This window comes from Dromiciops gliroides, chromosome 2 (assembly GCF_019393635.1).
Source record: "Dromiciops gliroides isolate mDroGli1 chromosome 2, mDroGli1.pri, whole genome shotgun sequence".
Classification (NCBI taxonomy): Eukaryota; Metazoa; Chordata; class Mammalia; order Microbiotheria; family Microbiotheriidae; genus Dromiciops; species Dromiciops gliroides.
The window spans coordinates 305987416-306001899 of record NC_057862.1 but is presented as its reverse complement, the minus strand read 5'-3'; the positions used below and the strand labels follow the sequence as shown (position 1 = coordinate 306001899).

The 14484-nt window shown below is 38.2% G+C and overlaps 1 protein-coding gene across 2 annotated transcripts in view; it reads right to left on the bottom strand.

Moving 5' to 3' along the window:
* LOC122744030 (thyroxine-binding globulin-like) overlaps window positions 1-11948 on the bottom strand; it is a 28438-nt gene extending 16490 nt beyond the window's left edge. Inside the window, exons 1-2 of one of the 2 annotated variants that reach the window (XM_043989335.1) lie at window positions 11914-11948; window positions 3189-3296 (exon numbers count right to left, since the gene is read on the bottom strand). In XM_043989335.1, the coding sequence (XP_043845270.1) occupies window positions 3189-3282 (94 nt within the window). In that variant the 5' untranslated portion in view covers window positions 3283-3296; window positions 11914-11948. The remainder of the gene's footprint in view (window positions 1-3188; window positions 3297-11913) is intronic. The other variant, XM_043989337.1, reaches the window with a different exon arrangement.
* Window positions 11949-14484: the final 2536 nt, after the last annotated feature.

Genomic DNA, 14484 nt, shown 5'->3' with positions numbered 1-14484 from the left:
GAGACTGGCGCTCGGTCTCAGTCTCTTTCCTCTGGACTCTGGTAGAGAGCGGAGCTAGAAATGTGCTCTCCCTTTAATAGATAGGAATCTAGGCCTTTCTCTCTCTCTTTACCAAATTCTTGTTTTCCTTAATAAATGCTTAAAAGTCTAACTCTTGCTAAAGCTTATAATTTATTGGCAACCACTCATTAGATATTTTAGACAGACTAGCTAGAATTTTAGCCCTTAACATCACTAAGCCTGCCCTCCCAAATAAAACACATTTTAAATTGATTGTATCTATAGTTTTCCATTCTCTCCTCTCTGGTTAGATGGATGGAGAGTAAAGTGCTAAACCCCTTCCAAATCTCTTCCTTTATAGAGTGCAGAAACTCAACATTTTGGTTCATTCCACTCTGTATCTGCTGCTTTACCTGGTTTCAACTCTTTCTTTTCTTTTTTGGGGGGTGGGGTGGGGCAATGAGGGTTAAGTGACTTGCCCAGGGTCACACAGCTAATAAATGCCAAGTGTCTGAGGCTGGATTTGAACTCAGATCCTCCTAAATCCAGGGCCAGTGCTTTATCCACTGCGCCACCTAGCTGCCCCCCCCAAATGACAGAGTTCTTTTTTGTTTGTTTATGTGGAGCAATGAGGGTTAAGTGACTTGCCCAGGGTCACACAGCTAGTAAGTGCCAAGTGTCTGAGGCAGTATTTGAACTCAGGTCCTCCTGAATCCAGGGCCGGGGCTTTATCCACTTGCCACCTAGCTGCCCCTGGTATCAACCCTATGGAACAAGATGTTCTCAAGTTGGGTACTCCCAGTTTCTCCTGCCTTTTCCTACCTCATTTTATATGAAGTCTCCTTCCATTAGATTGTACACTCCTTAGGGGCAGGGACTGTCTTTTTAAAAAAAAAATTTTTTTCGGGGCAATGGGGGTTAAGTGACTTGCCCAGGGTCACACAGCTAGTAAGTGTCAAGTGTCTGAGGCAAGATTTGAACTCAGGTACTCCCGAATCCAGGGCTGATGCTTTATCCACTGTGTCACCTAGCTGCCCCATTGTCTTTTGTTTTTAATTAATTATATCCCTAGCACTTGGCACAGTGGCACATATTAAATACTTAACATATGTTCATTGGATTGAATTAGATTTATTAAGTGCCTAGTATGTGTCAGACACTGCTATGTGCAGGGGAATACAAAGACAAAATTGAAACAGTCTCTGGCCTCAGGGAGCTTATATTCTAATGGGGAAGGAATGTATACATATATAAGTATATGCAGAGTATATACAAAATGAATTCAAAGTTGTTTTGGGAGGGGGTTTAAATGAGTGGTAATGGGGGTGGGGGAAATCAGGAGAGGTTTCATGAAACTTGAAGGAAATAAAAGATTTCCAAAAAGGTGGGTGTAAGAAGGTAGTGTGTTCTGAGTATACAAGGTGGCCAGTGTAAAGGAAGAGAGATGGGAAATGTAGCATCTTGTGTGCATAATAAGTAGACCAATAAGGCCGTATTACAAAGAGAGTAATGCCTGAAGACTAGAAGGGTAGGAGGAAGCCAGGTTGTGAAGAGATTTAAATGTCAAACAAGTTTATTTTTTTATTCTAGACACACTATGGAACCATTGGAGTTTATTGAATAAGAGTGGTAGTGGCAGGGGCAGCTAGGTGGTGCAGTGGATAAAGCACTGGCCCTGGATTCAGGAGTACCTGAGTTCAAATCCATCCCCAGACACTTAACACTTACTAGCTATGTGACCCTGGGCATGTCACTTAACCCTCATTGCCCTGAAAAAAAAAAGAGTGGTAGTGGCGGTGATGGTGACATGATAAAAATCTGTGTGGAGAATGGATTAGGGTGGGAAGAAGCTTGAAATAGGGTGACTAGTACCTCTGGTGTGAGGGGCTACTGAGCCCTTTTCAGGGCTGTTCATGTACCATTGATATTTACTTTTCAACCAACAATGACTCCTCAGTAAGACATTTTTGGCAGAGGGGCTAAACCAGGTTAAGGGAAACCAATGGGACTAAAACCCAATGGTGAGTGAGGGGGATGTCTACCACAAACATGTGAAGACGTCCCTGTGAAACAGGTAGATATGAAGAATTTGTTCCAAAGGCCATGAAAGTGGCTGAAGCAGGCACTGTGGAGCACTTAGAGCTTGGTAGACATCAAAGACATCAAGGTCTTCTGCATCCTAAGCCACTGCCAGTCATCTTGACTTAAAATTTTTTTTTTGTCACTGGACCCTGATGACTCTGGAAGAGAGAGTCTGGCCAATGCAATTTTGCTTCATTTAAATCCAATTATGCTCAAGTCAAAAGATATTACTCATACCAATTTACCATTTTTACCTACCTTGAAGTCCTGTGGCAATGGGCAAATGATGAAGCAGCAGATGCAGTGACACTGGGAGCTGTAGTTACAACTCTATACATAGGCAGTCTGGGGCATAGGGCTGTTTTATCACTGGACTGAAGTAGCCGTTGGCTTTGGCAACTCCAGGGTATCTGAACAGCCTTTTTAAAGGACTGCCCTGCTCACTTCCTTGTGTGAGGAAAGGTCTTGAAAAGGAGCCCTAAAATTCTCTGCTTTATCTAACTTAACCCTGGTCTGCTTACCATGGCAGGCAAGGATTCTACCCTGTTGTTGAAATACAAAAACAACATACAAAAACTTTTGTGAAGATGATTCCATGTACCACTAGTACATGGAATGTGCTTATGCTTATGGACAAAAAGAAATCCAGAAAGATGAACAGCTCACATTTCTAGAAAACTTGTAGTTATCTCATCCGAAAAGCAGCCCTGAATGAAACAATACTGGCAAATGAAGGCCAGCTTACCGAAGTTGGAGTTGGACACAAGTTTTTTCTGGAATGGTTTAATAATCAAATCTAATCTAGTAAACAAGTTGTATCCCTCCCCAAAGGAGTAAACAATAGGTTTATTACAATATAATTGCCACTTGCAGGAAAGTGCCATGCCTTCATTACCAGTGTGTATGCTCCCACCATGATGAACCCTGATGAGGTCAAAGAAAAATTTTATGAAGACCTGAAGATTCTCATCATCAATGTGTAAAATGAGGATAAGCTTGTAATTCTGGGTGACTTTAATGCTCTTAGAGTAGGCACAGATTATCATAATAGCAGGGAATTCTTGGAAAGAATAGAGTCAGAAACAACAACAGCAACAGTCACTTACTCTTGAAGACTTGTCTGTCTCCTGACCTTCTCATCACCAACACTGTCTTCTGTTTATCTAAATGCAATAAAACTTCATAGATGTACCCTTGCATCAAACAGTGGCATTCTAAGGAGAAGAGATGGACAGGATATAAGAGTGACAAAAGTGATGTGTGTCACAGAGTGCTGGAGCAATCATAGACTTATCCTCTCCAAGCTAAATATTTCCATTCAACAAAAGGGGGAAGCCCCAAGGCAAGACAACTACAAGAAGATTTAATGTCATTCTCCCAGAATGAACAGTTTATTGCTAACTTTGGAGAGAAAACTGAGACAACACATGGTTGGCAAAAGCGGGTCAGAAAAGTAGTGGTCAGCTCTCAGATTTGGTATACAGCACCATATTTACTTATCTGGTCCAGAACACTGCAAACATCAAGATTGGTTTGATGAAATGGTGGGAAAGTCTAGAATTTACTGAATCAAAAAATAAGACCTCCACAGGGTTTACCAGCAGGATAGTTTGTCTCTAAGAAGGCAGTGTTTAACTCCATCAAAAGTAACATGCAAGTAAAGATTAGAGAGATGCAGGATTCTTGGCTCAGTAAGAAGGCAGATAGAACTAATTTTTATTCTTTTTTTTTTTTGTGTGTGTGTGTGTGAGGCAATTGGGGTTAAGTGACTTGCCCAGGGTCACACAGCTAGTAACTGTTAAGTATTTGAGGCTGGATTTGAACTCAGGTCCTCCTAAATCCAGGGCTGGTGCTCTATCCACTGCACCACCTAGCTGCCCTAACCTAAGTTTTATTCTAATAGTAACTACCCAAAGAGCTTTTATGATGTCCTGAATGCCAAAGACCTTTGATGTATTTCAGCACTACTCAGCACTGATCATGCCACATTGATTAGTGACAAGGACATGATCCTGGAGAGACTGGCTGAACACTTCCATAATGTTCTCAACAGACCATCATCAACCAATGCTGAAGCCATTGATTATATATCTCAGGTTGAAGTGAATCCCTCTCTAGATGAATTTACAGCTTAAGAAGAGATTTTGAATGTCATTATGCTCATCTCGTGTGGCAAAATGTCTGAAGCTGATTCTATTCCAGCTGAGGTTTATAAGGCAGGAGCTCTACTGCTCATATAAAAGCTTATTGAAATCTTCTAGTTTATATGGCAAAAGGAGTTTATTCCCCAAGAGTTCAAGGATGCCCTCCACTGTCCATCTCTATAAAGGAAAGGGAAGTGTTTTCTGTGATAATCACAGGGGAGTTTCTCTCTTAGTCATTTCTGGCAAGTTTTTTTTTCCAGAGTCCTCCTTAATAGGCTGGTCCTTAACTTGGAAGATGGCCATCCACCTGAGAGCCATTGTAACTTCAGAAAGGGTGAACAAATGATTGATATGGTGTTTGCTGTCTGATAATACTGGGAGAAATGTCAGGAGCAAAACAGGACTGTACACAACATCCATCAATCTGCCTTTGATACTCTCAATTATGAGGACTTGTGAAAGATCATGGCAAAATTTGGTTGCCCAGAGAAGTTCATTAGTATTCTATACCAGTTCCATGACAGCATGGTTTACTGGGTTCATGATATTGGACAATGCTCTTGTGTTTTGCCACTCACCATTTGAGTGAAGCAGAACTGTGCATTTGCTCTCATACTTTTTAGCAGTGATGTTGTTGGACACCTTCAACAAGTATGAAAATGGTATCAAGGTCAGCTACTGCGCTGATGTTAAGTTATTTAACTTGATAGGGCTGCAAGCCAAGACTTAACTGGGGAGAGAACTGGTATGCAACTTATTTTGTAGATGATTATGCAGCTTCTGAGGCTGAAATGCAACAGAGCGTAGATTGATTTTTTGCTGCTTGTGCTAATTTTCAGATCGACATTAACATCAAGAAAACAGAGGTTCTCTACTAGCCAGCACCTCACCATACATACATTAAACCATTGGTTACAATAAATGGAAAAATTTTGAATGCTGTAGATAAATTCACTTACCTTGACAATATACTTTCCAGAGATGTACACATGGATGGTTGATGCATGCAGTGCCAGAGCTAACTTAATGTTTGGGAGCATCCGAAGGAAAGGGGGAGAGAAGAGGTATTAGGCTGTCTACCAAACTTAAGGTCTGCAGATCCATTGTGCTGACCTCATTGTTGTGTGCCTGTGAAACCTGGACAGTATACCAGTGCCATGCCAAAAATTGAATTGCTTCTCTCTCTCTTAATAATATGAGGCTAGGACTTCAGGTGAAAGGGTGCATGTAGGAATTACTGGTGGAAGCTTGAAAAAAATAGATTTGGATCACCCATTCTGGAGACTAGGATAGAAAATCACTAACAGAGGAGTAAAATGATTTCTTTTTTTTATAGTAAAACTGCAATTAAGATTAGATAACATAAATGATAATGTTACTTATATTGTATACTGTAATGGATATAATCAGCATGGTTGTGAGACTTCTAGCTCTGTTCAGTAGTATCTGAGTAGGAAAGCAGAAGGCAGATGGTAGAAGTAATCCAGCATTGGTGTTTGACTAAGTGTGTGCAGTGGTAGTACAAAGTATAAAGGGAATTAAGAGTCAAGAAGAATGCAGAATTCAATAGACTCATTAAGAGAATGAGATTGGGAAAGAAATGGAGTATAACCAAAGCAGGGATGTAGCCAGGCAAATATTGAGGATTGCAGAGATTGTAGGTCACTGGGAGTTGAAAGAAAGAATGGGATGGGGGAGAATGATGCATAGGAAGAGATTGAATAATAGGAGATTGGCATTGGATGAAGGAACTTCCGAGTTCTCGATTACTAGTGAGTGATGCCATTCATGATCAATGGTGTGAACATTTCTGTGTATGGCTAAGGTGGAGTGGAGGAATAATTGGTCATAGGAGTTGAGCATATTGAGGAACTGGAAAGTTCATGCATTTGAGGGAACAACAATATGTATTTTTTAGTACCCTAGTCTGACAGTGAGAGTTGAAGTGGAGAGGGATACTATAGATCAGCTACTGAACCCAGTGAGAAAGAAGAGATGATATCCTGGGGGATGGGGAGGAGGTTATTGGATAATAGCCACCTGGATCTGGTGGTTTTAGGGCCTGGGAAATAGATACAATGGATGTAGATAACCATTTCTAGGAGTTTGGCTATGATAAGCAGAAAAGCTACAGGATAATACTTGAGGGAAGTGAAACTTTTGGTTTTTGTTTTGTTAATGATAGGCACAATTGGTTATGATTGTAGGATGTGAAAAAGAGTCAGTGGATAAGGAAAGATTGAGGATGAGAGGAAGGGGGGAATCATTGAGGGGGAAATTCTGGAGAAAACAAAAGGGCATGGTATCAAAAGCTCAAATAGAAGATTTGGCCCTAGCAAGGAGAGGTTTGGAAAGTTTGGAATAGCCATTTCAAAGAATTTAATCAGAGAAGAATATAAAATTTGCCTTGCAAGTAGTGAGGGCTCAGTTGATTATAGAAAGCATAAATTTTAGTATATTTTTAGAAAAACTCAGGTGTAAGAAATAGGATAAGAAATTCCAATTAAGTAGCAACAAATGTATCACGTATTTGGGAATTAACTTACCAAGATACTTGAAAGACTAATTTAACTACAATTACTCAACGATTTTAGCAGAAATAAAATATCCAAATAATTGGAAAGATATTTTATGTTCATGAATGGACTGCATTAAAAGAGTAAAAATATATGATGATATAACCCTAATCTCTCTACAGATTTAATACTTTACCAATCCAATAACTGACAGGAAACATTAAGGAAATAGACACAATGATAACAAACTTCATTTGAAGAACTAAAAAGTCAAGGGATACAAAGAACAAAAGGCAGGAGGAAGTGGGGTATGATGCTACAAGATTTCAAACTATTCTTCAAAGCAATATTTATCACAAAGATCTGGGATTGGATAAAAATGGTCAAAGGAAGAGGAAGACTAGAAAGAGAAAAAAAATATAAACAGATATGTAGTATTTGGTAATCCAATTAATTCAAACAACTAGAAATAGTTTGATAGGAACTGAGAAAACTGGAAAGCATTCTAACAAAAAAAGAATTCATTTTAGCATTTTGTCTTCTACCTCAAGAAACTTCAAATGAATAAACAATCTAAATGTAAAAAAGGAGAATGAAATGCTATTTCTTTCATATCATAAGTAGTAGAAAAATTCAGAACTACAAGAGTTTGCTCAAAGCAAACAAACAAACCCCAAACAAAAACCCAGCACAGGCAATCTTGATTACATTAAACTCAAAAACCTCTTCTACAAAGAAAATAAATGCAGCTAGAATCAGAAGAAGTAGATGGAAGGGAATAAGCATTTATATAACACTACATGATGGTGTGCTAAGTATTTTAAAAATGTTTAATTTTATTCTTATGATAACTCAGCAAAGTAGGGTGCTATTATTATTCCCATTTTACAATTGAGGAAACTGAGGCAAATAAAAGTTAAGTGATTTGCCCAGGGTCATACCGCTATTAAATGTCTAAGGCCAGATTTGAAGTCAGGTCTTCTTGACTTCGGGCCCAGTGCCCTATTCACTATGCCACCTTTTTTTTTTCTCATAAAAGAAAGAAGAAGAAAGGATAAGGACTAGGGGGAAGTCTTTGTGTGAAATAATTCTAATAAAAGTCAGGCACCCCAAGTTTATGGGGAAATGCTACACCCATGACGTTAAGAACATTCTTCAATAATGATGATAATAATAGCTAACATTTACATAGTATAGTAAACAAATCATCCAAGGATATAGACTAATCATTTTCAAAAGAAGAAATAAACTCTCAATAACCACTTGAAAATAGTTCAAAATCACCAATAATCTGAGAAATGCATTAAAACAATCCAGAGGCATCATCTCACATCCATCATGTTGGCAAAGATAACAAAAGCTGGCCAAGTCAACTGCTGAGATGATGTGGGAAGAAAGAGATGCTAATTCACTGCTGATAGTGCTGGGAATTGGTTCAGCTGTTTGAAAACAATTTGAAATTATGCAAGAAAAATTGCTAAATTGTTTGAGCCAGAGATTCCACTATTGACACTATGCCCTAAGGAGGTTAACTGCAACAAAATCAGACATGCAAAAATATTCATAGATGGATTATTTATGATAACAAGAATTTGGAATACAAATATGAGCTCATGAATGTGGGATGACTCAACAAATTATGGCCCATGTTGTAAAAATGAAGAATTCAGAGAAATGTGGATAAACTGAGATAAACCAATATAAAGTGGAGTGGAAAAAGAACAGTCAAAAGAACAAATGGCACAATGACTACAACAATATATGTACAATTGGCGACAAAGCTCAGTCAAATATGTCAGTTATTATCATGCTTTAATATCAAAGTTAAAAGAGACGTCTTTCTCTAAGCAATCAGTAAACTGTTTTTTTGTAGGACACATTTCATTAAAGATGTTTACTATGGTTTTCATTGAGAAGTATATCTTGTGTCAAAACAAAATGTATCAATAAAGTATCATTTTAAAAGCATGCTATATTAAGAATCCAACGGGACACTGACTTATTATGTGACTTTATGCAAATAACTTCCCCACTCTATGCCTGACTTACATCATATATAAAATGAGATGGATGGAGCAAAGTAGAGGTTCTTAACCTAGGGTACTTGAACTTTTTGGTGTGGGGGAGAGATTAATGTTTTTATAACTATATTTCAATATAATTGGCTTCTGTAATCCTGTTTGTTTGTTTTATGTACTTAAAAACATTATTATGAGAATAGGTTCAGAAGCTTACCTAGTCTGTCAAAGGGATTCATTATACAAAAAAGGTTAAGAACCCTTGGACTAGAGTATTTCTAAATTATCTTCTAGCTCTAATATTCAGTGAGTCTATATTTTTCTCCTTCTCATCCGCATCCTCATTCTCCTCCTCCTTTTCCTCTGAGTGTGACAGGAGGTATTTTATTTCCAATTTTACCACTAACTAGATTGCATCCTTGGGTCTCAGTTTCCTTATCTGAAAAAGAGGGGCCTGGACTGGGAGATCTCTAAACTTCTTTCCAGTTCTACTACCTCTCACATTGATCTCAGTGCAACGGGTTATATCTTGTTCTCAATGTTCTTTAAATTACATACTGTAAAAATGAATGCTGATCTCACTAAGAGAGCTTTCAAGAGCTCATCAAGTCCTTTCTCTTCTAATTACAGGTAGATTTTGAATCCTTATTAATTCCTGACATACCCTTGAAACTACAGGCCAAAAGATTTGGATTTCAATCTCAGTTCTGACACAGGCTGTGCAATCATCGGGAAATAACTTTCTCTGAGCCTCGATTTCTTCATTTGTATTAAGGGGTACTGATACAGTACTTACACAACCTATTTTACTTGACTGTTGTGAGAAAAAAACTGTAGAAACCTTAATACACAATATAAATGTGACACTATTATTAGCAGTATATTATTGAAAGTTGCTTTCAAATCTAAATTCCATTATGCTATGATTTTTAAAAAATAACTAACTTCCTTGGTTTTCCTCAGCACCTCACCAAGTATAGCTATCCAGATGCTATTGCGAACTGTTAATATGTTTTGGATTTACATCTTCTTTATCTGCTGGTTATATGGATCACAGCTCTACCTCTCAGTGGACAGGTCTGTCTTTAGACTGCCTTAGTTAGACTAGGGTTCCCAGAGATCAAGCATGTGGTCTGGCTTACTTCATATAACACCATGCATAATAACTACATGTGTACAGGGTTAGATGAAGGGATTTCCTATCTATGACTGTCTTTTGTCCCTTGCTTAATGGGAACTGGAAAATTTCCTAAGGGATTTATCACTCTACAAACCAGACAAGTAGTGTATAATTCCAAATCCCACTTCTCCCATGAAGTTTTCTGGGATAAGACCAATGCACAGTGTTTTTTCCCCTTTAAGGCAGTAGGACTTATTATCCCTGAAATTCTATTCAATTTGGCACTTGAATATATATTTTGCTGAACTTCTTAACAATTGTTATCTGTCTGGTCTCCACCCAAAAATTGTAAAATACAGTACTTGAAGGATTTTATCTCATAGTTCTTACCCTGCTTCCCCATACATAGCCAGGAGCTATGCACTGATTCAGTGATTATTCAATATTTCATTCAATGTTGAATGAATGGATCCTTCTCATAAATGCATCACCACCTGTTATTCCTTGGAAATCTTCAGTGAGGGGCAGCTAGGTGGCACAATGGATAGAGCACTGGTCCTGGAGTCAGGAGGACCTGAGTTCAAATCCGGCCTCAGACACTTAACACTTACTAGCTGTGTGACCCTGGGCAAGTCACCTAACCCCAAATGCATCACCAAAAAAAAATCTTCAGTGAAAGAAATTGTACAATCTGTATTGAGAATATTCTCTAAAGTCTCACTGGCCCTTGCATTACAAAATGCCTTCCTAGGTGGTACAGTTAATAGAGTGCCAGTCTTGGAGTCTGGAAGACTCATCTTCCTAAGTTCAATTCTAGCCTCAGACACTTATTAGTTGTGTGACCCTGGGCAAATCACTTAAGTATATTTGCCTCAGTTTCCTCATCTATAAAATGAGCTGGAGAAAGAAATGGCAAACCACTCCAAATGGGGTCATGGAGAATCAGATATGACTGAAAAATGACTGAACAACAACAATGATGCTTAACTTGAATATCTCTTGCTGCAACTTTGGACAGTTTCTTATTATGAATAAGAAGGTGGTTGTTTCATTGACAAAAATCTATGTCCGGGTTCCAGTCCTAGCCTTATCATTGACACTGGGCAAGTGACTTCCCTTTCTGGTTTTCAGTTGACATCTAAAATCCTTTACTGCTGTCACATTCTATAGTCTAATAATCTGTGTTCTAAGGTCCCTTAAAGCTTTATCACTCAGAAAGCAGAGACTCGTGTTGTTTTTATTCTCAGTACATTGCTTTGCACATATTAGGTTCTTAATTAGTATTTGTTTAAATCTATGTCATAAAATTTTATGTTTTGAGATCCTACCAGTTCTAATATTTGATATCTTAAGACCTTCCGTAGGTGACATTCTGTGTTCTAGATTCCTTTTTTGTTCTAATAGTTTATGGTCTGTGTTCTATCACCTTATCTTATAAGGTCCCTTCCAGTGCTAACATTCTAAGATCTAAGGTTCTTCATGGCTCTGATATTCTTTCTTAGAGTATCTATGTAGAGAGGGAAAGGAGGCACCCAGAAGCACATTTGCATTTCTTTTTTTTTTTCTCTCTCTCAAAGTTGAACTCTTTGCACAGTTACAGGACACATTTGAGCACTGGGCACCCGACATACAGAAGGATCATCCATCAGTCAGGTAACTGTGTTTTCTCTGGTAACATCCATTGCCAATAATGATGTAAAAGAAAGACTGTATGCCCCAGGAGGCAAGGGTCCCTCTCATAGCATTCTTCTCCCTCTTTCCCTCCTTTCTGAAATTTGGGTTCTCTCCTTTACAAAGGTAGCTCCCCGCTGCTACCAGGGCAGTGCTCAGAAACTGCTTTCTTACAGTAAGACATACCTCCAAGACTGGCAGAGGCCAATTGGTCACTGAGCAAACTCAGTTTCCTACCAGGGACAACCCTTTTGTGGGCTGGCAGAGTTGAAATGCCATGAAATTTCAGATAGAAAGGGCAGGAACCAAATTCCATGGAATCCTAAGAACTACAACATTTCTATAGAGAAATGGGTACTTACAGCACCTCCCCAGGCAGCCTCCTCAAGTTCCCAGGAGAATGTGTTATTGCCTCACTTATGCCAGGAGATATATTGTGAAACAAAAGTTCTGGTTATCCATTAACATGAGCAACTCAGGCCCCTATTTTAAGAGATGGTTCAAAGATACCAAAGTAAAGAGCACTGAGGTGAGAAGTGGAACTTTGGATAGTTCCCTTTTCTGTGGCTTCTTCTATTCATTACTAATTAAAGTCATGATAATTTATATAGCATTTTTAGGTTTGTAAAGCTCTTTACACTTATTGTCTCATTTGATACAACAACCTTGGGAGGTAGCCATCTGTCCCTTCCTGAGCCTTCTCCTCCCAAAGTGCTATTGTTAGCACCATTTTACAGAGAAGAAAACTAAAAATGAGAGGTTAAGTGACTTGTCCAGGGCCTTACAACTAATACATATCCAAGGCAGTATCTGAACTCATCTTCCTGGTCTTAACCAACACTCTATCCACCATACTTAGAATAATGGAGCTAGAAGGAATCTAAAATCATTGAATGAATCATTGAAATCAAATTGAATTTTGGAGTCATTTGGACTAAGCTGATCATTTGACAGATGGTTAAATTAAAATAGCCCCTGCCTCCTGCCCACCAGATAGCCATATATCATTACCATTTAATTTGCCAACCAGATTGGTGTGCTTCTCTAGGTTAGTGAAGGTGAGAGGGCAAGAACAAAGGACAACAGCCTACTTGGCAGATTTGAGCTCACACGATTTCTCTCTCCACCCCAAGGTATTGCTCAGATCAAAATGACCTTTAACACAAACACAAATGGCAATTTTAATGTATCTACTATGTATAAGAGCAGAGGCAAGGAGAATAAGACAATCATCACTAATGACTAAAACCACCCAAGCAAAAAGCATGCTGAGCATTTCGTCCAGGAAGCAGAGAAATACAAAATTGAAGAGTAGAAACAAGGAGACAAGTTATCTTCCAAGAACCTATTTGGGAAATATAACATGATGTCCACAGTGTAGGATGAGAGGCTTCAAGGAAAAATTGGTAATGGGACAAAGAGAAGATCCTTGAAAAATGTAATGAAATAATAAACTGGCTGGATAAGAATGAGACTACTGGTAAATGATCATAGTAATCTACTTTGGATAAACCCAAAGCCCCCAGCTTCTGGGATAAAAACTCACTAGTTGACAAAAATTGCTGGTACTACTAGAAAACAGTATGGCAGAAACATCTTACACAATATACCAAGATAAGGTCAAAATGGGTACATGATTTAGACTTAAAGGGTGATACCATAAGCAAATTAGGAGATCAAGGAATAGTTTACCTGTAATATCTATGGAGAAGGGAAGAATTTATAACAAAAAGAGAAAGAGAATATGAGATATAAAATGGATAATTTTGATTATTAAGAAGATTTTGCACAAACAAAACCAGGGCAAGCAAGATTAGAAGGAAAGGGAAAAGCTGGGAAACAATTTTTACAGGAAGTATCTATGATAAAGACCTTATTTCTCAAATATATAGAGAACAGAGTAAAATTTATAAGAATATAAGTCATTCTCCAGTTGATAAGTGGTCAAAGGCTATGAATAGGCAATTTTCATATAAAGAAATAAAAAGTATCTATAATCATATGAAGTATTATGAACCACTATTGATTAGAAAAATGCAACTCTGACCTATCAGATTGGCTAATATGACAGAAAAGGAAAATGATAAATGCCGGAAAGGATGGGGGAAATTAGGACTAATGCACTGTTGGTGGAGTTGTGAACCGATCCAACCACTCTGGAGAGCAATTTGGAACTATGCCCAAAGGGTAATCAAACAGATCATACCCTTTGATACAACAATACTACTATTAGGTCTGTATCCCAAAGAAATCATGAAAAAGGGGAAAGAACCTACATGTACAAAAATATTTATAGCAGCTCTTTTTGTGATATCAAAGAATTGGAAATTGAGGGGATATGCATCAAATGGCGAATGTTTGAACAAATTTTCATATATGATTGTAATGGAATACTATTGTGGTATAAGAAAGACTTATATGAACCAATGCAAAGTGAAATGAGCAGAACCAGGAGAATATTGAACACAGTAACAGCAACATTGTGCAAAGATAAATTATGATGGACTTAGCTCTTCTCTGCAATACAATGACCCAAGACAATCCCAAAAGACTCATTATGGAAAATTCTATCCACATCTAGAGAAAGAACTGACGGAGTCCAAATGTAGATTGAAGCATACTATATTTTTTTTGGGGGGGGTGGGGCAATTGGGGTTAAGTGACTTGCCCAGGGTCACACAGCTAGTAAGTGTTAAGTGTCTGAGGCCGGATTTGAACTCAGGTCCTCCTGACTCCAGGGCCCGTGCTTTATCCACTACACCACTTAGCTGCCCCAAGCACTCTATTTTCACTTTATTTTTTGTAGTTTTTCCTTTTGTTCTGTTTCTTCTTTCATGATATGACTAATGTGGAAATATGTTTTATATGATTGCACATATATAACCTATATCAAATTGCTTCCGTCTTAGGGAGGAGGGATTAAGGGAGGGAAG